At 32.9% G+C, this 25,738-nt stretch overlaps 1 protein-coding gene across 4 annotated transcripts in view; it reads left to right on the top strand.

The window, feature by feature from the left end:
* The window catches only part of STRN3 (striatin 3), a 105,819-nt gene that overhangs the window by 69,665 nt on the left and 10,416 nt on the right, over positions 1-25,738 (top strand). The window contains exons 8-15 of one of the 4 annotated variants that reach the window (XM_018065899.1): positions 3,361-3,471; positions 12,981-13,121; positions 17,171-17,304; positions 18,608-18,783; positions 18,966-19,013; positions 19,314-19,435; positions 22,643-22,810; positions 24,631-24,771. In XM_018065899.1, coding sequence (XP_017921388.1) covers positions 3,361-3,471; positions 12,981-13,121; positions 17,171-17,304; positions 18,608-18,783; positions 18,966-19,013; positions 19,314-19,435; positions 22,643-22,810; positions 24,631-24,771 — 1,041 coding nt within the window. The remainder of the gene's footprint in view (positions 1-3,360; positions 3,472-12,980; positions 13,122-17,170; positions 17,305-18,607; positions 18,784-18,965; positions 19,014-19,313; positions 19,436-22,642; positions 22,811-24,630; positions 24,772-25,738) is intronic. The other 3 variants (XM_018065900.1, XM_018065902.1, XM_018065903.1) reach the window with 3 other exon arrangements.

Here is a 25,738-nt window from a genome sequence, read left to right as displayed (position 1 = left end):
ATTTAATTTGTATAAAATGGCGTTACTTCTGTCATAAAAAGTGTGCAGTTGATTAGTCCTCCTGTCCAAAAACTTTTGACTGTAGAACAGTTTCAAGAGAGGACCTAATTAGTGAATGATGACTGTTGATAACTTTTATTTACTTCTGCTTATTAATATTTGAGAATGACCTGAATCTTTTTGTGTAATGGAAATAACCAACAAAGTCTCTTCCTTCCAGACAAGTCTAAAGTATCTCTAAAGCATTTTAAGTTCTTAAGATGGAAAGGACTCTGTTAAGAACAAAATGATTCAAGTAATTTCTTTCCCTAAGAAATGAAAACTATCACAGAATCAATGCAGTGTTTTTTATAAAGGATCTAAGCAGCAGTTTTGAATTTTTCATTTTTACTCAATAGGTATCATACTCAGGTTTTTTTCCCAAAGCAAAGAGGCTGAATATACAAATATCCCTTTATATTTATTTACTTACAATTTGAGTTTACTTACAAATGGGAAAGTGATTTTCAGATTTAAGTTTCTGGGTAAAGGACAGATTTTTTTTTTCTTTCTAACTAGTGTGTCATAATAAAACATCCCTGTATTCACCCACATGGGATAATCTGTGTTACTTTTATTTTGTATACTAGCATAGTACTCGAATATCTCTGATTTTGAATTCTTTTGTTCTATGAAATCACTCCTTTTTAGAAAGCTTTTAAAACTTTTTCGTCTGTCAGGGTAGTGTGGGTTTAATTTTAATAGTTCTTAATTCTTGGCATAGTCAGAAATATTGGTGAGCATTTCTGATTTTGCTAAACATTTTAAAGATGTTTAGTTATTGTCTGCTACACTTTCAAACTGTGGTCTGTAGAATTTATAGGACTACAAAATACTGACTGTGTTTAAATGGATAAAGTACTAAATATTTGAATAAAATTAGTTTCAAGTTTATGGTATACTAAGTAGATTTAATTCCTTTGCTTTGGTAGTTAGAATCACAATAGAATTTTAGGCTTTTGTGGTTTTGAGTTGTCAAGGATCAATTTTTTTGTGTATATTTGTGTTTTCTTATTAAAAAAAAAAGTACCCCTAACTTATTCAACTTCATTTCTTGGTATTTTTCCCCCTAGATTTTTTTAAAACAGCATTAATATGTAGAAGATTATGCTGCCTCTTCCTTTTTGCTCTTAACTATTTCTTATAAGCAATATCAAATCAGCTGTTACTTACCAGGCAAGTTTCAGGATGTTTGTGCACATATGCATTCACCAACCTGTTCTCTGCACTGCCTTAAGTTTACCTTTGTTTTCTAGATTCAAGTTTATCTTGCAAGTAATATTTCTTTTCTTCTTAAGCTTATCCTTTTTACTCCCTTTGCTTTCTCACTTCACTACCCTTTGCTACTCCAGTTACAGCATTCACAGCTCTACTTTTTATACAGAGGTCTTTTAAAAAACTCCTGTTTAATTTCATGTGTAAAGTTTATACCACTGAAGGTTTTTGTTGCTGTTTCTATGAGGTTGACAAAATTTGCTCCAAATGTGTCCGTTTGTCCCTTTTAAAAATAAGAATTACTAGCTTTATTAAAATGAGCACAAAGCAATTAATTCTTTAGATCGCTTTTTTCTTAGCATATTAGATAAATTGACAGAACGATTCTTGATATAACATTGTTTTCAGGAAATTCATGAGTAGGGTACAGGAAAAATGAATTTTCTCTTTAAGTCAGTATTACGACAGTATTACAGTTTGCAGATTTGATAATCACGTGTAAATTTCAGGCTTTGATAACCTAGTTTCAGCTAATTCAAGTTAGCATATTAAAGTTTTGAGTTTAGCTTTTTACACACTGACTACCTAAGATCATAGTACCATAAGGTAGAAAATGATGGCTGTGTTAGTAGGAAAACCTCAAGGTACAGAAAATTGAATTTCTGTGTACCCTTTTTTTTCTCCCCTAAGAGGCTTGCAGAATCTTAATTCTGACCAGGAGTCAAACTTAACAGGCAGTGAAAGCACCAAGTCCTAACCACTGAAAGACCAAGAAATTCCCCAGTGTAACATTTAAATATGAGGATCTTTTATGTTTGCTACAAATAACTATCTATAAGGAAAAAGGATGTTTTTTATGTCCACCGTATATTGAGGCCTATGGAGTTTATAAGCCTTATAGGCCAGAAATATAATAAGTTATCAAAAATTGTGAAAGTATATTTTCTCTAAAATCTCCCTTTTATATCAGTCTTCTTGATTGACTTAACTTACGTGTTTTGGTATAATTTTTATTTAGTAACAGGGTTATGTAAACTAACTCTTCATTGATCTTCAACAGAATGTTAAACTTTCAAATAACAGCTTTAAACTTAAAAAGTAACAGTTTAAAACTTAAAAGATGGAAAAGCCTTTAATATGTAAAATAATTCAAATAGACATATTTTTGTTTTGCCTTTTTTTAATGCTGCTTTCCTCTAGTATTCTATAGGGTAAATTTTTTATAGGCACAAGTATTTACTTAAAACAAATATGGATTTGTTTATTCAGCTAAAATAGCTGAAGTACCATCTGTAACAGATGTACAGCAATGTATGTTTTCACTTCTCCATGCTTGTCACTGCTTTTATCTTACCCTAAAAATATCAACTCTTAAAAAGTTCTTCAGTGGAATTTGAGTTTTTTTTGTTTTTTTGTTTGTTTGTTTGTTTTTTTGCTAATCTTAGTTGTAGACCAATGGAAGAAGGTAATGAGATGTTGAACTATTTGGATGGGATGGGGGCAGAGGTGGGATTCTCTGAATGCTTTGTATGGATTATTTGAGACGTATTTTGGAATTACATGTATGTATTATATTGGACTAGAATGCCTCTCCATTAGTACAGTTATCTTGTGCATGCAGAATCAATGTGACAGAAGGTGCATGAATATTTTCATCAATAAAACAGCACTGACCTTTCCAGCTTGCACTTTTTTGAGTAGTTCGCATGTAATTCATTTATTTGCTTTTATGATGCTGGCTGAATAATTTTTTATTAACATTTTTATAAAGATGCAGTGATCTAATTTTTGTAACATTAGATTTCTAATGTCAATCCGTTGTAAAAATATCAGTTACCACAAGAATAATAACCTTCAAATTTGTAATTCATAGAAATGAAGCACCATTTAACTATTGTTTGTAGTACTAATGTTTAGAAGCTTATGAGATGGGCTTTCAGAGTTTGACTTGTGAATACCAAAAGTGAGACTGCACCTTTAATGTACTTTGAGTATATACTGTCAGTACATTTTTATTATGATTATATAAAGCTATAACAGTTTATTGCGAACAGCTTGCATTGCCAACTGCTGATTTTTTTTCTTTTAATAATATGCTGCATGTAGATAAAGATGACCTCTCCCCAACTACTGAGGTTTGGGATGTAGACCAGGGACTAATAAGTAAACTGAAGGAACAGTACAAGAAGGAACGAAAGGGGAAGAAAGGGGTGAAGAGTAAGTGCAGATTCTATTATAATTTTTGTGTTCCAATCTTTGAGAAAAAAAAAATCTTCAATTCTGATTTTTTGTCTTTAACTTCTTTATGTTTCATACAAGGGGCAACTAACTTTAAACTTTGTCTGTTGTATATTTGAAATTTATTTGAATATAATTTAGGAGGTATTATGGGAAAATCAAGTGGGATATTATTTTAAATATGTGGATAAGGATGAAGGAAAGAGTTTAAGGTTTTTGTCTATAAACTTTGAAAAGTTTGCAGAACTCTTAAGGATTGGCCTTCAGATGAAAAATAATAGAAATTTGTTTAAAAGGAAGAAAGTATAAATTTCTCTATTTTTGATAGAGTATTACTGCTGTAACTAGGTCTTATCCAGGTTACATTTCTTAGTTTCTTAGAATTCTGAAATACAGTGAATGGGAAAGCCCTTTCCGTAGTTTGTACTGTCTGCTCTTAAGCCAACCTCAAACAATAACAGTAGCAAAAGAAAAAAAGCTCTCCTAGCTAGTATTTTCTTGGCTACTCTGGTAGAGTAAGGTCAGGGGAGTAAGGGAGTGGTGGTAGTAGGGTTTGTTTGGTTAATAGCTAAGTAGCTTTGGATGCCTTGTTGTATTTTTCACAATTAATATCTTGACCAATGTATTTTGAAAGTATATATTTAGCTGCAGCACCTCTCAATGAAGCAATTCATTTCCATTTTGTGAATCAGGCTTAAGAACAGCCACATGAAAATCATCTTCAGACCTAAAAGTATTCAATGAAGGAACTGAAATTACTTCATTTTGAACTGGCTGGCCATTGATTCCTCTATTCCATCTTTTTTGACTGTGTCTAGGAGAAAACAGTAGGTGACAACGGCAAAAACCATATAGACGTTCTTTCGCGTTCCTTCTCTGGTGACAGAGATACTAGTGTATGAAATGGCAGTTGCAGTGGAAAAGGGTGTAAGTTTCCTCCAGTAAAGCAGCTTTTGAGTGGTTTAATGTCTTGTAGAGGAAAATAAGGAGTTTTGGAAATTTTACCTGTTACATACTTTTCTTTTATAACCTTTTGCTAATTTATGTTGTTGCATGTGAATTCAAACTGTTCTCTAAGAAATTTCTTACTGTACATTGAATTGCTTAGTGTATTTAAAGATGTTTAATGCTGGGCAGGGACTGTGTTTCAGCTTTAACATCTCTTCCCTATATAATTAATGCATGTTGAGTATAAAAGTACTTTTGCATGATTGAGCATTGTAATATAGATGTGGTGATATTAGAATTTTAGGGTTTAGATTTTTTTAAATTTTTTTTTAGAAATGAAGTAGTTTACTTAAATATTAGGTTACTTATTTTGTATGTGTTATTCATAAACTGACTTACATGCTGAAGATTTCTTTAGAAAATGTTAGGTAGTGTTGCTTTTGATTTCAAATATAGACACCCCATTTTTTTCCTGATAGAATGTTGAGATCTCTATCTGTTGCTGTTGTTTAGTTGCTAAGTCGTGTCCAACTCTTTTGTGACCCCATGGACTGTAGCCCGCCAGGCTCCTCTGTCCACAGGATTTCCTAGGCAAGAATGCTGGAATGGGTTGCCATTTCCTTCTCCAGGGGATCTTCCTGACTTAGGGATCAAATCTGTGTCTCCTGCATTGGCAGGAGGATTCTTTACTACCTAACCACCGGGGTTTTTGGTTTTGTTTTGTTTTATTTTTTACACAAATTGAAGGTTTCTGGCAACCTTGCCTTTTTTTTAATGAGAAGAGTATTTTTAATTAAGACGTACTTTTTTTTAAAGGCGTAATGCTGTTGCATACTTAGTACATTATAGTGTACACATAACATTTTTTTTATTTTAAAGTATTTATTTATTTTTGGCTGCACCAGTATTTACATGTGCGATCTTCATTCTTCCTTGCAGCCATGTGGGATTTTTGGGATTTTTAGTTCCAGCATGCCGGATCTAGTTCCCTGATCAGGGATCAAACCCAGGCCCTCTGCTTTGGGAGCGAAGAGTTTCAGCCCCTAGACCACCAGGGAAGTCCCAACACATAACTTTTATATGCACTAGGAAACCAAAAACATTTGTGTGACTCGTTTTATTGTGACTGAACCCTCAACATCTCCAAGGTATGCCCGTCCCTTTTTGAGGTTTAGAAAGAAGATACAAGTCAACTTAAGGTTTTTTTTGTTTTAGGTTTTACATTTTTCTGAAATTGTTTTTTATTGAAAAAAATACCTGTTTAAGAACTGTTAGAAACTGATGAACTGAAACTAAAGTCTAAAATTCCCATACAATTTTTAATTAATTTTATTTAGTAGGATCATAGTATACAGTTTTGTTATTTGCCTACTCAGCTAACAATTCACAGAAAATATCCTTTCATGTCAATAAATATTCTGCCATACAACATTTTCACTTGTTTAATACTTTAAACATTAACTTTAACATTAACATTGTTAAACAATCACTTGTTTAACATTTTCATTTGTTTAACTTTCTTTAAACAAAGCTACCCTATTGTCAACAGAATATTTCAGAACCCGATATGAGAAATGGGTAAAAGGAAACTACTGTGATTAAATCAGGAGCTGGCGACTTCGGATTCATGCCCTGAGGTTTTCATGTCTCAGTACTGTTTTCTTACCAAAATGCAAAATGTGTACCGTGTTATTTGATTTTTATTTTGTGTCTGTCTTTTTAAATGAGCTAACTTTGTTTAAATAGCCATAAAAGTAATATATGCTTAACGTAAGTATTATATAGAGACAAAGAAAAAAGTAAAAATCACTTGCAGTTTGATAACTCAGAAATTATATTTGGCAAATATTCTTCCAGCTGTTTCTAAATGTTTTTATACATAAACCTCCTTTAACAGTTTGCAACAAGAATATCATTGTTTTTAACTCATTTTTTCTTAATTATCATTAGATTAGATGACTAAATACAGTTTGACTGGTTAGATAGTATTGCATTTTGTGGATTTATCCTAGCCTCCATTAGTTAATCCATTAGATTGTTTCTCATTTTTAGTGTTTTTATGAACACCAGTGCTTTTAAGGTTACCCAGGTATATAGATAAAAAGCTGAGGTTTCCAACAGTGTCTCAGGAATGAATAATTAAGAAATAATTGTTCCTTTTTACACTTCCTTTGTGAATTAGTTAAAAACTTTTTACTCTTAAACATAGAGTTCACTGTAAAAATGTTGGCTTTGAATCCCTGCCGTGGAAATAAATTTTTCTTTAAATTGGTGGGTAGTAAATTTAGGTCTTAATCTAGGTAGAATACCATATTAGTGCTAAGATAGAGTTTTTCATGAAAAGATTGAATTCATGGAATTTACTTAGCATTTTTATTATCTGTTTTCATTGGGTTTTCTGATGTTTTCCCAGATGTGGCTTTGTATAATAAGTTAAACTAATTTATAAACTGAAGCCTTTTCTTTTTTTCCTTTATTCCAAAGTGTGAATTAGTCATACCTTTTGGATCGTAGCACTCAGTTTCTACAGATTTTTCCAGCTTCTTAGAAGAAAATTATTTGCTTAACTTTAGCACGTGAATTCAGCAGATGTAATCCAATCTAAATGCTTTTTTTTTTTTTTAATGGGGAAAAGTGGCAAGAATGCCAACTTTTTAACTTTGTAAAGTCTCAACCATGATTTGACTCTTAAATGGAAAGGGTTCTGAAATCAGAATCCAGGAAGGTAGTGTTTATCTGTCTTCCAGCTTGTCCACTCCATTTCACCCTTCTTTTTTCCTACCTTAGGCAAAAGGAATGACTTAACAGTGAACAACCTTGCCTTGGACTGTAAACACAATTCAGTATTAATTGCTTTCTAAGTGACATATCCTTTTTCAATTAGTATTTCTAAAAATGAAGACCATGAAACTAAAGAGATTTGTTACAGTTATTTTGGTCTCAAGCTTCAGAAGAGTTAAGCTTCCTTTTCCTTGTAACATTTTCTTTTGACATAACTTCAAACTTAAGGAAAAGTTATAAGAATTTCATGCACTTTCACACAGTTTCTTTAAATGTTAAAATTTTACTACATTTGCTTCATCCTCTTGTCTCTTTAAATATGTACTTTTATTATTTTAAACACTTCAGAAAACTGAATAAGTAGTAGACATGTTGTTCCTTAGATACTTTACTGTGTGTTCAGTTCAGTTCAGTTGCTCAGTCGTGTCCAACTCTTTGCGACCCCATGAACTGCAGCACCCCAGGCCTCCCTGTCCATCACCAACTCCCAGAGTTCACCCAAACCCATGTCCATTGCGTCGGTGATGCCATCCAGCCATCTCATCCTCCGGCGTCCCCTTCTCCTCCTTCCCCTAATCCCTCCCAGCGTCAGAGTCTCTTCCAATGAGTCAACTTTTGCAGGAGGTGGCCAAAGTATTGGAGTTTCAGCTTTAGCATCAGTCCTTCCAATGAACACCCAAGACTGATCTCCTTTAGAATGGATTGGTTGGATCTCCTTGCAGTCCAAGGGACTCTCAAGAGTCTTCTGCAGCACCAGTTCAAAAGCATCAGTTACTTTACCACAAATGCATTCTCTTATGTGATCACAGTACAATGGTGGAAATCAGGGAGTTAACTGATGCAATACTATTATCAAATCTAAAACTGTTTTCTGTCATCTTTAAATATGTTCTAAGCTTTCTGTAATTGGGGAAGAAAGTGCGCGGGGAGGAGTTCTGAGTTAGTCTTTTGTTAAAATCTTTGATAGGACTTCTCCAGCTTTCTGTGGTCTCTCTGCTGTATTTCACATATAAGTAAAAACATGTAGATCAATAACAAATCACACTGTGTGTAGCAGCTGAAATAAGGGTAAAACATCTGAAGCTTGGAACCTTTATTTAGAATATGAAGGAGGAGGTAATAATCTTTTTAAGACTTTGATATTTGTTTCAGTTTTTTCAATGTGGAAGGTTTAAATTATGGATTATAGTATGTTTTCCTTTGATAAGTGCTCTTATTCTTGCTTTTTGTTACTCCTATACTATTTTGTACTTATAAAATTGTAGCTTATAAAGAAAGATTAGATTATTTCATATCCTTCCTTCAAAAGATTTATATGCTTTTCCCATTTCAAAGATAGGGAAAGATCTCCATTTCAAAGGTTCACATTCTGAAACATGTATGTTTACAGATCTGAGTCCTGGTCAATGAATTTGTCTTAATTGTTCTTATTTATCTTACGTTTCCTGTCTTCCATGTGTAGAATAAGATTTGTCATTCCCCTTCTTTACTTTACTCTTGTTACTGAATAGCTATACATCTCCTGACTTGGTTATCATACATTGGAAAACTTTTTCATTATTTCTTTTAATGCAAATTATAAGTATCCCTGAATAATTTTCTAGTTTTCCTTTTTTTTTTCCTTCTTGTTTTAGTTTCATAGTAGTATTTGTCATTTGCTATTCCAGATTCAGGATAACAAACTTTCAAGAGGGAATGAAATTTTTGTATAGTATGACTTAAGTACAAATATCTTTATATTAGGCATTTTAGAATATTTAAAGAGAAATAATTTTGTATCGGTAACTTTTAATAGGCCTATGAAAACACCTTGACACATACTATAAAGTGACTATGATGATTATGCTGCCTCTATTTTGGAGGGAGTATAAGGAGTCCATAAAACCATTCAGTATCCTGCGTCAAATCAAAGACAAACGGTTGTTTCATAGTAAACGAGTATTACTTTCAACTAAGAGAGGCAGTTGTTTTCTGTTTCTGTCTTCAGTTTCACACTGTTAAAACAGACCATTCAATTCTTCAACTCGGTTTCTCTTTTTTTCCCCCCCCGAGAAAATAATTGAAGCATTTTGACAAGGGGCAGAAAGTATCAGTTTGATGCTGTTTTCAGTCAGTACACATTTTTAATCTGCAGAAACACTTTGCAGCTACCTAGTTTTTCCTTAATACTGTGATGTCATTTTTTTAAGATGACAGTTGTCATATAAAAACTTTCTTTCAATTAGGGTGATAGAACATATAACAAATCTAGCAAACATGATATAACTAAACCCTTTTATTCTAAAATAAACTTAAACCTTTGCCAGATTGCCTGCTTCACTTCAGAATATAAGGCTGATTAACAAAGGGAGGCATATTTGAGAAGGGAAAATGTTAGATTCAGTTTAAAAAAATATTGTTTTTTGTTTAATAATAATTGAGTAATGGAAAGATAAATTTCATGTCATGAGTGTGTATATTTGTGAGTGTGAATTTAAAAACGCTAACAACAGCAGTTGTCAGTCCATCCATAGTTTGGCTTTTACACAACATACTGTTTTTCATTTTCCTAGAATCTATTCAGAGGATTGTGCATTGGTATAGACTTGATGGCTGTGGTTACGAGGTAGATGGGTTATTATATAATTCATAGTGGTAGAAGAACATCTTTTCTTGCTGTTAAAATTAGGAAGAGTATTTCCTCTGTAGATTATAGAGTAGTAATTGAGAATCAATTCTTGTTTAATCCTTACTGAGTCATCTTCAGTTATGCCGTTGAACATTTTAATAACATTATGTATGATCTATTACACTAATACCATTACAGTTTTCTCGTTTCGAATCAAACTTCAAAACGTTTATTTGAAATTGCATTCGTTAGAATTGTATTTAGAATATTAGATTTAGAAAGAGAAAAAAGAGCATTAAATGTGTTGTTAGTTGAAAGATGTCTACATGACAGGTGCTAGATAAGACTGTTAACTTCTGGTTAAGAAATCTGCTTTCATCTTTTAGCAGTTTTTGAGAAACTAGAATTAAAGCAGGGACAATTCCACCTTTTCCCTAAACTGTGCCACACAGAAACTGATGTTTGGTTATAGTATACAAAACAAAAAAAGCAATAATAATTATATGATTTGGGAGCCTTTGTTGGAATGTTGCAGGAAGGGGGATCCCTTCCCCAGGCCCAAGAGTGGACTCTTGTCTAATACTTAAGAATGAATTGTCAGAGGAGACACACATGCTCCCAGAGCATGAGACTCTATTGGAAAGGGGCCCCTGGCTGGAGCACAGGAAGGAATGGGAACCCAGGAGGACTGCTCTGCCACGTGGCTGATAGTCTCAGGTTTTTTAGTGGTAGAATTAGTTTCTGGGTTGTCTCTGGCCAGTCATTCTGACACAAGGTCATTCCTGATGACCTGAGCATCCCTCAGCCAAAGTGGATTTCAGCAAGGAAGATTCTGGAAGGTTGGTAAGACATAAGGACTGGCGTCTCCTTTTGACCTTTTCCAGGTTCTTCCAGTTGGTGGTGGCTTTTTTAGTTCCATGTTCCTTACAGGGCCTCCTGTTGTAAAATAACTCATACAAGTGGTTACTGTGCCTTGCCAGGGTGGGCTGTTTCGGTCAATGTTTCCTGTAACATGAACATTAAATTTCATGTTGTTCCCTATTTTCCTTTTCTTCCTTATTTCCTAGTCCATGTATTCAGGAAGATGTGACTTGATAGGATCTGTAATGATAAAACTTTTCTTGTCTTTATTATATTTATCATAGGAGGAAATTGTTTATAAGTAGTATCTAATGAAGTAAAAGTTTATGGTTTACATAAGTATAATTAGAGTCAGCAGAGGAAGATCAACAAAAGCCTCACGGAGGAGATGGAAGTGGGTGCAGGAAGTATTCTCACTTTTCTGGGGAATAGGTAAAGACAGATATGATAAAAATACGGAAGAAGAAACCCTGGTGAATATATTATAGGGAAACTGCTCTGACTTGAAAATTAGGGAGACCTGTATTACGGAGCGCTGAAAGATGAGATTGGATAGGATCATCAGGAAGCACATGCAGGGTTAAGTACAGGATTTTAGTTAGCTTTGATTCAAAGAGTATTGAAGTGCTGCTTGTGATTTCAGAGGAAGGAGTGATAAGATCAATGTGATGATTTTGGAAAACTAATCTAGCCAAAGTATTCAAATGTGGTGGAAGGCAAATGGAGTTGGGAGATAGGAACACCAGTTAGGAACCCTCTGCAGTGATTTGTAAGAATGAAAGCATTGAGTAGAATACAGTCAACAGCAAGAAAGACATTGATCTGAAGAGCACATAAAAGGAGGGGTTTTTTTTTTTCAAAACAGATTCTCCTTCATCTCCGCTTATAAGCTGAAAAGGAATTCTTAGGATGTAGTTACAGAATTTTAAGAACAGAAATCTAATCAGTGGTGTTGGTACTCATAAGTGGGAAAGTTATAAAGGAGAGCTATTTTGTGAGAAGAGATAACATTGATCTTCTTTCATGTTGACTTTCACTGATGGTTAGACATCCAGTTGGCAGTTTTTCATTTATTAGAGAGTTTAGTCACTTTGTCAGGGAGAAAATCCTCAGATAATAACTGAGTTTCTCCATTGTATACTTTAGAAAAAAAATTCAGACTACTTGACACATTGTATCCAGAAAGAGTTACTTAAGCATTTCTAAAAAAGTTAGGGATTGCTGTGAAATAGTTAATAAATGAAAAGAAAAAATAAAGGTAATAAATGTGTAAGATTCCACCTGTTTGCATTAAGCCTTACCATTGTACTACCTGGCATTCTGTTAGGGATACACAGATGAATGATAGTTCCTTTGGAATTGCTAATATTCTAATAGCTGTAGTAAAATTGAGTGATCATATAGTCTTAATTAGTCCATCAGTATTAATGTTAGTAAATATAGTCTTACTGTGTGGCCTTGGATTTGCCTCTTTTAATTGTTTCACTTATATGTTGACTATAAAGCATTTTCTTTTAAAACTATTTTCTTTGAAAATACATAAGAGAAATGATTCTCTTGTCATTTCTGACGTTCATAGTTAAAGAGATCCCATGATATTAGATGGTCCTGAGCTTTGCATATTTTGGCCTGAATTATCCATGTACCAGTTAAAATTCTCTCCTTAAAGCTTATGCTGTGATTGACTTTTCATACTGTGATGAGAAACTGAGAACTCATGGGTGAATCAGGTTTTTCAAATTTGGGAAAAGAGAAAAAACATTTGAGGAAAATTGGAGTTGATTTCTTAGTGACAGATTTGTGTGACTATAGCAGGAAAATATCCACATAAACACAGGGAAAGTTAAATGTTTGTTGCACCCTCGTAAAAATAATTTTTACTTATTTCTTTGTTAACATTTTTAAATGGTGGATTAAGTTGGAAAACCTGTTTTATTCTTTACATTGTTAAATGTTAACTTAAATACCACAATTTTTTGTTTTAATGATATCTTCTGTGTCTGAGCTTACAGAACTTTGAGTAATGAACAGCTCAATTTTGTGTGTGTATCTCCTATTTATATATATGTATCTCCTCAGAAATAGGAAATATCTTAAGTGTTAAAATTATTTCCATATTTTGGTGGGGAGGTTGATATGGAAAATTAAAGACATCTTTGATTATATGAGGTCTTTAATAACTGCAGCTTCTTAAAAATAGCCTGTTTTGGTAATAAGTTGGTTTTTAAGGGTTCTAGCAAGTCAAGCAGTAGCTGTTAAATGAACCTCTACTGCTGACATTAATTTACAGGGGTCAACAGGACAAAACTCTGCGACACGATAGCTGATCTGGGAGATGATGAGCTGCCCCTCATCCCTTCAGGAATCATAAATCAGTCTAGGTCAGCCTCTACTAGAATGACTGATCATGAAGGTGCAAGAGCAGAGGAAGGTACAAAATTTAGCTACCATGTTTATTTACATTGCAGATGACATTAATTCCAAATCACATTTCCTTAATATACAAATTTGCTGCTGTTTTAAAATGCTGAAGATCAGCTTATATGATCTTCAGAGAAGGTTTTGGGCAAGTTCTTGGTGTCATTGTCTTAGAAATTTTAAAATTTTTGACTTTTGCTTCCTTATGATTTTTTTGCTTTTGATGTTAGGTGGAATTGTTTCTATTATGTATGATTTCAAAGTACCTTTCTGAACTGTGACTTTAGTTTACAGATCTAGTATTAGGAAATTAGTATTTTTAAAAAGACTTAAAATAGTACATATGGGAAAGAATTATTTAGTTATTTGTCATATTGGTTAAATTTAGCAACTCGTAGTAACTGTCACTTGTTAGGAGACAGCTAAGTGCCAAACATTGTGCTTGAAACTTTATGTATATATTATTTCTAAAAATGTATATAATGATTGCCTAATTTAATCATTTTATAGAATAAGGCAACATCATTATTCTTTAACCTGGTACCAAGCATGTACAACTTAGTAATGAATTTTTTAAAATTTGCCTAAATTAGAAATGGGCAGGAATTGAAACTACTGTTTAGGCTTTTTTTCCCATAACTGATTTTAGGTAAAGATAACATAGATAACTTGAGTACTTTATAAATCTAGGTTGAGAAAGTTATAATTCTAAGTTATGAGACTGAATTTTAAGGTTTATTGTGACATATAATACATACATAAAGGATAATCCATTATCTAATAATTTGACATATATATTGAATTTTATTGATATTTCTACTTTGCTTTGTAAGGTAATTTCATGCCCCAGTCAAAAAATTTTGAATATATCTTATTCTCTTCTGAGTTCTCTACTAGCGCATATGGCTTAAAGCTAAATAATACTGCATTTTCCTTTAAAGTTGTCTCTGCATGTATTTACCACTCATCCTAATCTAAGAATATTTGAGGAAGGGTGAAGAAAAATCGATAAAATAATAAAACCAAAACAAAACATATTAAAGCATGAAAAACACTAGGACAGGTAAAATAGTTTGTTGATTTTCCCTAGCTCTCTTTACCACTGTTACACTATTTTCCTGTTTTACCTTAGAGTATTTTCTAAAATACACATACCAACTCCATTATTCTTCATCTCATGCATTTAGTAGTGGTTCAGCTTCTTTAGCTTTTGATGTATTTTACCAAATACCGCATAGGATATTTTGCTAAAATTTTTGTAGTAACACTATACATTTAAACCGTAGATTTTACACCTTAAGGCAATACCATATTAGCGGAAATTAGGGACCCTTTTAAATGTTTCAAACCAATGACCTATAGGGGGAAAAAAACAGTTAAGACCTGTACTACTCAAAAACCAATGTAGAACTTGTATGTATATGTCTAGTTGTGCTTTTTAAAGAAAAAATATAAGTGATCTGACTCTGTTAATAGTGGAAGGATAAAGAGGTGGAAAGATAAGCATGAGCCTTATTACACTATTTAAAGGGTAGATGCTATTAGAATTTGTTACTACAAAAAATTAGGTTCAGTTTTAACTTAGAACTAAGAGGGGAATATTAGCATTCATAATCTCTTATTTTCAGAGGCCATCTCCAATTATGCATTCTTATTAAAGACAGTGTCATACTTCATTTTGTAAAGGAAGAAAGCTTGTTTTCAGGGAGAGAAACTTACACATTAGAAACTTTCAAGACTATTTTTGGTAAAGACTTAGGTGTATGTATACCATGTTGCCACTGGCATGAATGGAATCAGTAACTGAGCTGTGTTCTTTAGATTTTATAAAAATTGAAGGAGATAGGAAGAGCTTGATATGTTAGCTACAGGTTTCCTTTGTCATTATTGTCCATGAAAAGAATTATTAAGTCCAAAAAGGACCTTGCTTATAAGACCTCATTATGTAGACCCTAAGATTTCCATAAAGGGAAATGCTAATATAATAGACTTAAATTGCTTGATGAAATCTTTTAGGCTTTCTAATAAAAGATACCATAGTTTCCATCATTAAAAATTACTTATTTTAGTAATTTTATTTCTCTTTGAATTGCTAATATTTCAATGCTGTGTAATCATGTGCTGAAGATAATTATGTTAACATTAATAACATGAATTTATAGAATAAAAATTACTTCTGCAAATAAACAAGGGTAGAGTATTTACTGTGCTTACTGTATGCCACAGTAATGGGTGATTGTGGAAAGTAGAAATATAGCTTAAAAGATTTTATTCACTGAGATGTATATGCAGTATGCCGAGTGAGCAGGATAGGTTGCTATATATAAATGAATATATATGTGTATATATAGATAGAGAAATGTAGTTGTGTGATTCATTAGAAATTGGCATAATACTTTTGCTTAATATAATTAATATAAAACTAGTAAAACTAGCTAATATTGGTTAGACATTTCCCTTCACATGCTCTTAAATTGGTCAATAACTGATCAGAAATATCTCTGCATAAAGAATGTATAATGCATTATTTTGTTAAAGCTATTTTATTGGGCTTTTATCAAAAGTTCTTTTATTGAGTGTGAGTGGGAGAAATTTTGGCATTTTATTCTAATTTGTTTTGCAAACAAATTATGTGCATAAAAGAAAAACATGTACTGGCTAAAATTGCTTTGAGAAAGTATTACCTTAATGAATTTTATATAACTGTTCTTAAACATAATTTTAAACTATTGGTTTTATAATTCTCAGCATCTTCTCATATTACCAATAACTGCATACTAGATATTAGTAGGAAGGATCCATGCTACAGATTATTTAGATTCAATAGGTTTAACTTATAAAATTAAATACTACTATCCCTACATATATTTTCTATCAATTTACTCTGTGTCAGTTGCTGACACATAACTTCACTTTATGAATGTCATTCAGGACCCTGTTTGAATCAAATTATGTAGTTTACTTTGATATTACAGATTACTTTAATAATAAAATAAGATACTGTAAATAAGGATGAATTTTACTTTTATATGGTATATATCTAAAAGAAGCAGACTTGTATCTTCTCAGAATGTTTTCAGTAGTGTTAGTGATGACTGATATTTCATTGCATCTGTTTCCTATAGTGTTTTAAATTTATATCATTTTTCATGAAAATTTTTCAGAATTGACAATTAGCTTGAATTTTTATGTTTCCCTTTTAAAATTGCTCATGGATTTTAAATGTGTTTCAATACGTTGTTTTGTATTAACAGTGATTGATGTACTTTCCCCCTTGTATTTTAGGATTAAAATTTTGCTTTCAAAGCATGTTTGAAATGATATGGAGAATTGTTGCTTATAATTATAATAACAATACATAGTAGTATTTGATTTTAATGGGTCAAAGTATCAGAAGTTTAAAGTGCTATAGTCAGTATAGATTATTTATTTTAGGAGTATATTCAGTAAAAAAAGTCAAAATAAAAAAACCATAGACAGAGTTTGAAAACTGGAAGGCATTCTGAAGATCACATGGATTAACCATTTAGGGAAAAGAAACTGACGCTAAAGGTAGAACTGCCCTTTTCCTAGACCATTGAGAAATCTGAGCAATTTAAGGCTTTACTTCAATAAGCTAATACACTGTATAAGAGACTGGAAGCTCATAACATGTGAATACTTGTATTAACTTTTTATCAGGGATGAGAATATCTAGCATTTTCAAACAAATAATGATGGAAAGCGAAAGGACTTAGCAATAACCTATTATGTTTAAAAAATACTATAATTATAGTTGTACCAAAGGGATATAAATAGATAAAGCTCCCACCTTGAAATAATACATCAAGTGCATATTTTATTTGTGGGAAATTATGCTCAGTTCTGAAATAAATAAAACACTTGTTTATTACTGCACAGTAATAGGATTTTTTGAGTAGAAGAAATAAGGAGGGAAGTGGGAAAATAAAAAATTAATTATATTACTGAATATTATAACTGTTAAGTGCTTACATTTCCCCACAATATTGTCTTGTACTGTATGATTTTTCAGCATTTAAGAAGCGGTTTTGTTCTTTATAGCTGAACCAATAACGTTTCCATCTGGAGGAGGCAAGTCATTTATTATGGGTTCTGATGATGTTTTGTTAAGTGTACTGGGCCTTGGAGACCTTGCAGACTTGACGGTAACAAATGATGCAGACTATAGTTATGATGTAAGTGCAGTTTTATTTTTAATTTTTTAATGATTTAATAGAAGGCTCCTTATTTTTTGGAAACACTTATAAAACAGAATTAATGTCAAGGTGCATGGAAAAGATAAAGTGTGACATTGTGTTTATTTGAAGTGATATATAGTTTTTTTCTTACAACTACTTTCTTTGTGGTATTTAAATTTTTCTTGGGTATTGTGGTGTATTAGGAGTTTGGGGTGATTGATTACCTAAAAATACTGGTTGATAAATACCTACCCTTAGTAGTCAACTCTCAATTACCTACTCAAATTAAGCCATACTTTGCTGTTAACAAGAGAAAAATAGGTAACCTGAATCACTTATCTGCTTTCAGGATAATTCTTTAAACACATTTTAGGTTTGAACTTTTTTTTAAAGGATAATGTTAAAGTTAGTTTGTCATTTCCTAAATACTTAGTCTTTCATTTGAGGGATGGGGAGAGGATGAAGAGGGAATGGAAAAGACAGTGTTAGAGGTGAAGCTAGTCTTGGATTAAATTTTTTATAGACAATAAGCACTCAATTGAGAGTTAACTATACTTACTTAGATTTTGCATTAGTGAATTTGCAGATTTTCAGCAAATTAATTTTTCCTTTTATGAACATTTTTTTCTACGTTTTATACTTATATTAGAATGCTTTTTAGAGACATCGGCCTTGGTGGGCTGGATTATTCTCATTAATACTTTTAAAGTATGTAAGCAAATAAATTCTATAATAACCTTTTGACTGCTTTAGAAGTGGTTTCACAGCCTATCTTTACAGATGGAGAAATGAAGGTAAAAAGATTAACTTCTTACCAATATCAACAAAAAGTGTCTTTAGTTCAGACTTTTGAAAAGTACTTTAACTTGCTGCCTTGAAAAATGTCACATGCTGATTTTCTAAATGACAACTGTATTGTTAATATTGTACCCTTGGATTTTTGGTAGTAATTTATTTAATTTTTGTTTTCATGTAAAATGTTGCAACATGGTAGTTTCTTTGTGTGTTTTGTTTTTTTCCCTCATTTTAATGTTTAGTAGGACTTTGGGTTTACCTTGATCATTAGGTAAAGCAGATTAAAGGACTCATTCAATCTAAGTATTTGAAAGCTAATGAAATGATTCTTCTTAGTTCTTATTAAATGATAAAGATATAGTTTTTAAGGTGTGCTAAATTTCCACTGGACATTTTAGCAAAGCACTTTTGAATGTACCTTTTAAACACAGCAAAACAAACAAAAACTCCATATGCCTATCAGTTCATTACTTTTACCACTAAATATAGCGCTCTTTCTTTCTAGTTGCCTGCCAATAAAGATGCCTTTCGAAAGACATGGAATCCCAAGTATACACTACGTAGCCATTTTGATGGAGTTCGGGCATTAGCTTTTCATCCTGTAGAACCTGTGCTGGTTACTGCCTCTGAGGACCATACTCTGAAACTTTGGAACTTGCAAAAAACAGTTCCTGCCAAAAAGCAAGTATTTTAATGTTAGCCTGTTTTTTTTCTTCCAAATTTGCTAATTATAAGTAATTATTCTTCTTTATGGTCTGTATCTTTTATGCATTTATTTGATCTTTCCTAATGACTCTTGTATATCAACCAGTGTTTCACCATTATTTATCTTCTCCCCTCCCCTTTTTTCTCCCCTCTTTTAGGAGTGCCTCTTTAGATGTAGAGCCTATCTACACATTTAGGGCCCACATGTAAGTTTTATTGAATTAGTACTTAATTAACAGCCGTAATTATTGTTAACTATTATTTATCACTCCTGAAGCCTTGTAATTTTTTCATAATGTTTGTTTTACATTAAGAAAGACATAGCTGAATAATACTACATTTGATTAATAATTATACTAATGAGAATATAATTAGTACCGTTCAAATGTACATGTTAACTTAAACAGTTTTAGATACCACATAAATTTAGAGAGAGGTGGGAGGGGTGCAAATGTAAGTTTCTTTGTAGGCTTTCTCACTAATTTTTCCCTCTTTTCCTGTGATAGTGGTCCTGTTCTGTCACTAGCTATTAGTTCCAATGGAGAGCAGTGTTTTAGTGGTGGTACTGACGCAACTATCCAGTGGTGGAACATGCCTAGTCCTAATGTGGATCCATATGATACATATGGTAAGTAAAAGGCTCAAGATGTGTCTTTTTAAGTGAATAGCACTGACAGAAATAATCACCTCAAATATTATTTAAATATGTATTAAACTTGTCATTTAGTCTTTCCATTTACTAGTAATTTGCCCTATTAAAGAGAAAAATTAAGAAATAATCATGCCATAAATATTTTAGCCTGCAAGTTGGTATTTCCTATATTGTGTTCAGAAAGTTTTTTAAAACTATATTAATTAAAGCATTAATTTCTATACTAGAAAAGAGAAATTTAATGTGAGGAATAATTTTTTTCAACTTAGCTACTTTACGTAGTTCAAAAATAATTAGTGCAAGACTACAGAAACAAATGGGAATTCTCAGATGATGCAGTGGTAAGGCATCCACCTGCCATTGCAGGAGACTCAGGTTCAATCCTTGGGTCAGGAAGATCCCTTGGAAGAGGAAATGGCAACCCACTCCAGTATTCTTGCCTGGAAAATTCCACTAACAGAGGAGCCTGGCATGCTATAGTCCATGGGGTTGCAAAGAGTTAGACATGACTTTGTGACTGAGCATGTATGTAGAAACAAATAAGGACATGAGGGTATAAATCAGTGAACTTGAGGGACAAAAAATTTCTTAATTTAAAAAAACTGAAACTTTCATTCATGAATGCCATTTTTAGAATCTGGCCAACAGAAATACCTGTGCATATATTTAAATATAATTATAAGGGCATTGTTTGTAACTATAAAAAAAATTAAAATGAATGTTTATTAGTATGAGAATGGTTAAATAAAAAATGGTCTACTTAATGGTTCATTTTAAAAGAATTTAAGAACTCTTTGGTCTTTTATTTAACACACTGAGCACCTAAATTTGCCAGATATTAAGGCATACATCAAGAAATGAGAATTAGTCTAATACAAAAGAAAAAAAAAAACAGATTTTAAACACATAAGAGAATGGATAGGTTCAAATTGTGATAAATGATATGAAGATACAGTAACGTAAGAGAGTAACAGCCAAAGTCGTCTTTAGATATAATCTAAAATAATCACATTCAAGCCAAAATCCATATAAAAGTTAACTGTCAGTGAACAATTCTAAGCCAGTAAGTGACCTGGAGAGTAGGGTTTAAAAGATAACTCTGGCTTTTGCGAGGAGAATAGATTGGAAATGAGCAAAGAATAGAGAAAGCAATACCAAGGTAATGTTGTAAAGTTATAACATGGCGATCTGGTAGATAGGTGAGAAGATGATGTTGCCAAGAGTAGAGTGGAAATAGAGCAGTTAGAGAGAAGTGGGTTTAAGACATACTCGGGAGACAGAGTAGAATAAACAGAATCTTGGATAAATTGGATTGAGTGGATAAAGTGATGGATTAGTCATCTTTTTTAACAGCTTTATTGAGGAGTAATTCCCGTATGATAAGATTCACCCTTTTGAAGTGTACTGTTCAGTAGTTTTTACCATATTCACAGGGTTATGCAGCCATTACCACTAACTCAGAACTTTTTTCCATCACCACTTGTGCATTTTTGACGTGAAAAACTGAATATATGATGGTAGCTTATTGAAATGGGAATGTGAGAAGATAAAGGATGTTGAGTTTGGTCTTTAAGCATGTTAAGAGGAAGGCAGTATCAAATAGATACCATCAGTTGTGAGAAGGCAGACTCCTGAGGGACTCTGACATGTAGGGGTGGATTAACTAAAGCAAGAGATTTAACCAAAAAAAAAAAAGTAAGAAGGTGTGCCTGTGGGGTAGGAGGACATTCAGGAAAGTGAAATCATGACGCATACCAAAAGAAGAAGCCATTTTGAGAAGAAAGAAGCAGTCTGCACTTTCAAATGTTGCTGAGAGGTCTAATAATATTAAGTATAGAAAGGTAATTGATCACCCAGGTTTTGGCTGGACAGAGGTTGGATGCTGGGTCTGAGACCACAAGGTAAAGGGACTTGTGGATGACCTTCCAAGGTATACTCTATGGATGAAAAGCAAAGTGATGAAAGGAAGAAGCAAGGGAAACTATTAGATTTGATAGAACCCATCATTGATGATTTTAGCAAGGGTGGTTTTGTTGTGGTGATAGTATCAGAATGATTTAGAAAGTAAATGGAAGGTAAGAAAGCATATTTACTGAATCTGCTTTTCTTCTATTTGGTTGGAAGTTGATGTAAGTTTTGTTTGTTAGATTTAGAGATTTTGAAGCATATTTGTTTGCTGTGGTAATGATCCCAAGGAGGAGGATAATCTGTATAGTAGAAAAACTAAACATGAAAGCAAGTTAGTGTGGGAAATGGAATCCAGAATACCTGGTGGAATTCTCCATTTCAGGAATGGAGGGCAATTCCTTACTTGTATCTGGAAACATGGAGAATATGGATTTAGACACTAGTCGATTTATAGGTTGGGTGACAGAAAAGTAGAGGAAAAGTTCCTCTTTCAATGCTATATTTCCACAGTGAATTTATTATGAGAGGTAATTTATTCATGTGAAAGGGAGGTTATGAACTGTGAGAAATATCTGTGGAAAATGGGAATTCAGTAGAGAAACAGAATTGTAGGACAGATGATGTTTAATGTTATTAGCCCCCATTGTCCTTCAAATGATGACTGGATAAATAAAATGTAGTATATCCACACACTGGAATATTGTTTGGTAGTAAAAGGAAATGGAGCACTGATACAAGCTGCAGCCCAGGTAAACCGTGAAAACACGCCAAGTGAAAGAAGGCAGTCAGAAAGGGCCGTTTGTATAAAATGTCTGGAATAGGCAAATTTATAGAAACAAAATATGCAGTGGTTGCCTAGGGCTGCAGAGAGGCAGAAAGGAAAATTGAGGGGAAATAGCTAAAAAGTGATGAAGATGCCCTAAAATTGACATGGCGATGACTGTGCAACTTGGTGAATATATTAAAAATCATTGGATTGACACTTTAAACTGGTGAGTTTTATGGCATGGGAGTTATATCTCACTCAGTAAAGCTGTTTATTTAAAAGTGGGTGTTCCTTTTTTAGAAAATTGCAGAAATACAGGAAAGTATTAGAAGGTAGCATATAAATATCCCATAACTCCACAACTTAGAGACGGCCACTGTGTACACATTGGTTTATCTGATGACCTTTATGTGTAGTCTTTGTACTTAATTATGTAGTTATCTTTATATACAAAAGCATTTCTTTTGAACTTCTTTCAGCTAATTTTTGTTTTGTTTCTTTCGTTACAGAGCCAAATGTTCTAGCTGGCACTTTAATTGCTCATACAGATGCTGTCTGGGGTCTTGCTTATAGTGGCATAAAAAATCAATTACTGTCTTGTTCAGCAGATGGCACTGTTAGATTATGGAGTCCACAAGAAAAATTGCCATGTATTTGCACTTACAATGGAGACAAAGGTAAGTAAATTTTGCCTCTTTGAAAAGTATCTTTTTCCTTCTTTTTTTAATTTAGAAGATAAAAAGAACAAAGTAGTTTCACTACTTCCTGACTGCTCAAAAGAGATACTGAAAGAATTTTACAAATCTGTGATAATCTTTTTATTCCTAGTCATATTTTTATAAACAAGAAAGATGCTTTGCAGGGATATCCTGTAGCTCAATGCCTTTTTTAAAAAAATAAATTTATTTTTGGATGCACTGAGTCTTCATTGCTGCGTGTGGGCTTTCTCTTAAGTTGCAGCAAGCAGGGGCTACTGTAGTTGCGATGCTAGGGCTTCTCATTGTAGTGGCTTCTCTTGTTTCAGAGCACAGGCTCTAGGGCACATAGGCTTCAACAGTTGTGGTGCTTGGGTTTAACCCCAAGAATTGTGGGATTTTCCCAGATAGGGATTGAACCCATGTCCCCTGTATTAGCAGATGGATTCTTAACACTGGACCACCGGGGATGCTTTGCAAATATATCCTGTAGCTCAGTAGTTTTTTGACCTTTTTCAGGACATGTCCTATTTAAAAAATAGAACTATTTGTATCTAATAATAAAGTAGGCAAATGAGGCTATTCATAGGAACAGCAGAAGGCCCTCCAGCAACTCCAGGTAGATACTCACAAAGACAGAAAGGCTCATGGTCTCAGGTAAATCTTTAAACTACATATGAGCACACTGGTTGAGAAGTCTAGCTATAATCATTGAAATAGCACCGTTAAATGGGAGGTGCAAACTGAGTTACAGGCTTGATTTCAAGTCTTTTCCTGTCAAAGAAGGATTTAATATACCTCGTGACAATATTTATGTGCATCTGTTTATATTATTTGTATATTGGCATCATTTCCCAAGTTATTTTAAAAAATCATACCTTTTACTATAAATAACTGTTTTTGTTTTAAAACATTTTAGATGAACATTTGAACATTTATGCTTAATTTTGTTGAATCTCTAGGATACTTCAGTGATTCTACTAATTTTTTAATTTACCTAAGCTTTTGAGGTGAAAATTCATTTAGATAATTTGTTTCTTGCTTACTCCAGAATTCACATAATTGTGCTTTGATCTGGACAGTTGAATTTATTAACATGTTAAAGAGAGAAATTGATGCTTGATCTACTTAAGAGTATTACTGCATCAGTGAATTCCAGAGTCCAAAGCTTCATTTTCACAGATCCAAAAATATTATTTGCATTTGCTACTTCAAGCTAACCAGTGTCAGACAGGTGAACAGTCTCCCAAGGTAGTGGTGTACGAATGCTATTTTATCATTTTACAGTCAGAAATATAATGGCAGGACTTCCCTGGCACAGTCCGGTGGTTAAATCTTAGCCTTCCAATGTCAGGGGTGCAGGTTTGATCCCTAGTCAGGGACCTAAGACCCCACATGGCTTGTGGCAAAAAAAAAAAAAAACATAAAAAACAACAGAAGCAATATTGTAACAAATTCAATAAAAGAGTTATTAAATGAGCCACATTAAAAAAATTTTTAAAAATTTGCAGGTGGGCCAGTAAACTCACCTAGGATTTTTGTCTCTTAGAAGAAAATGCATAGAGCAATAGCTTTTGTCTGTCTGTCTTTCCTTAAGTGTTCCCTAGATGTGTTTTTCTTACAGTGTTACAAAAACTTCTAATAAATGAGAATAAGTTACCTATTATATCTCACCATCCTAACACAGTTGTTTTTTCATTGTTAACATTATTTCAAGAATACTCAAATTCCTTTTTCTTATTAGAAAAGCAGAGATTTCTAAATTATTATCTTTACCCTTTATCTCTTTGGGCTCCTTTCAGAGCATGGAATACCTACATCAGTTGACTTTATAGGCTGTGATCCAGCTCATATGGTGACCTCTTTCAACACTGGTAGTACAGTAATTTATGATTTAGAAACATCACAGTCATTGGTGATGCTTTCATCACAGATGGATTCTGGTAAGTTTTCTGGTAAGGTTGAAACCTTAAAAAGGATTGTTTTACAATAGAGGATAACCTGTTACTTTTTATATTTTGACTATTTTAATTTAGAATGAAAAAAAGAGTAATTTTCAATGTATACTTACTTTATTTCTGCTATTTCCTCAAATTATGTTTAAAAACTTGGATAAGTATGTGGGGACAGGTAAGTGAGTAGAGCAAATGTAAAAGTAAAAGAAAACAAGTGAAATAATTTCAGGTTTTTAATGAAAACACGTGTGGAAGTGGAGAAATATATAATGAACCTGTCTTCCAGCTCCAGTAGTTGTGTGTAAATGGCCAAGGTTGTAAGTATAGAATGTGATATATGTATTTTACAGTTTATTCAAAGAGGGATCCAAATAAGGCATTGTGATTGGTTGGTAGGTCTCTCACGTCTGTTTTCATGTAGATTCCCCCTCTATCTCTTATATTTCCCTTGCATTTTTTTAACTGAAGAAATTGGGTTGAGTTTCCCATAGTTTGAATTTTACCAGTTGCATCCTTGTGGTATCATTTAATGTGTTCCTCCTGTTCATTTCCTGTAAATTGTTTGTAGATCTAGAGGCTTATTCAAATTCAGGGTCAAAATTCTATTTGTCGTCTTTTTAAAGTTTTTTAATGTTTTTGGCAAGACTATTTCATAATAATTTGTGAATTTTTATCAGAAGTAACTATTCTTTGGTCTGTCTTTCTCTTAGTTTCTAATCATTGCTTGGATCCATTAATTCATTAACTGTTCAAAAATAATTTTTTTTTTGCTCTTTATTTTATTTTATTTTTACTTTACTATACTGTATTGGTTTTGCCATACATTCACATGAATCCGCCACAGGTGTACATGAGTTCCCAATCCTGAACCCCCCTCCCACCACCCTCCCCATATCATCTCTCTGGGTCATCCCAGTGCACCGGCCCCAAGCATCCTGTATCCTGTATCGAACCT

This window comes from Capra hircus, chromosome 21 (assembly GCF_001704415.2).
Source record: "Capra hircus breed San Clemente chromosome 21, ASM170441v1, whole genome shotgun sequence".
Lineage (NCBI taxonomy): Eukaryota > Metazoa > Chordata > Mammalia > Artiodactyla > Bovidae > Capra > Capra hircus.
This window is presented reverse-complemented; position numbering and strand designations above follow the sequence as displayed.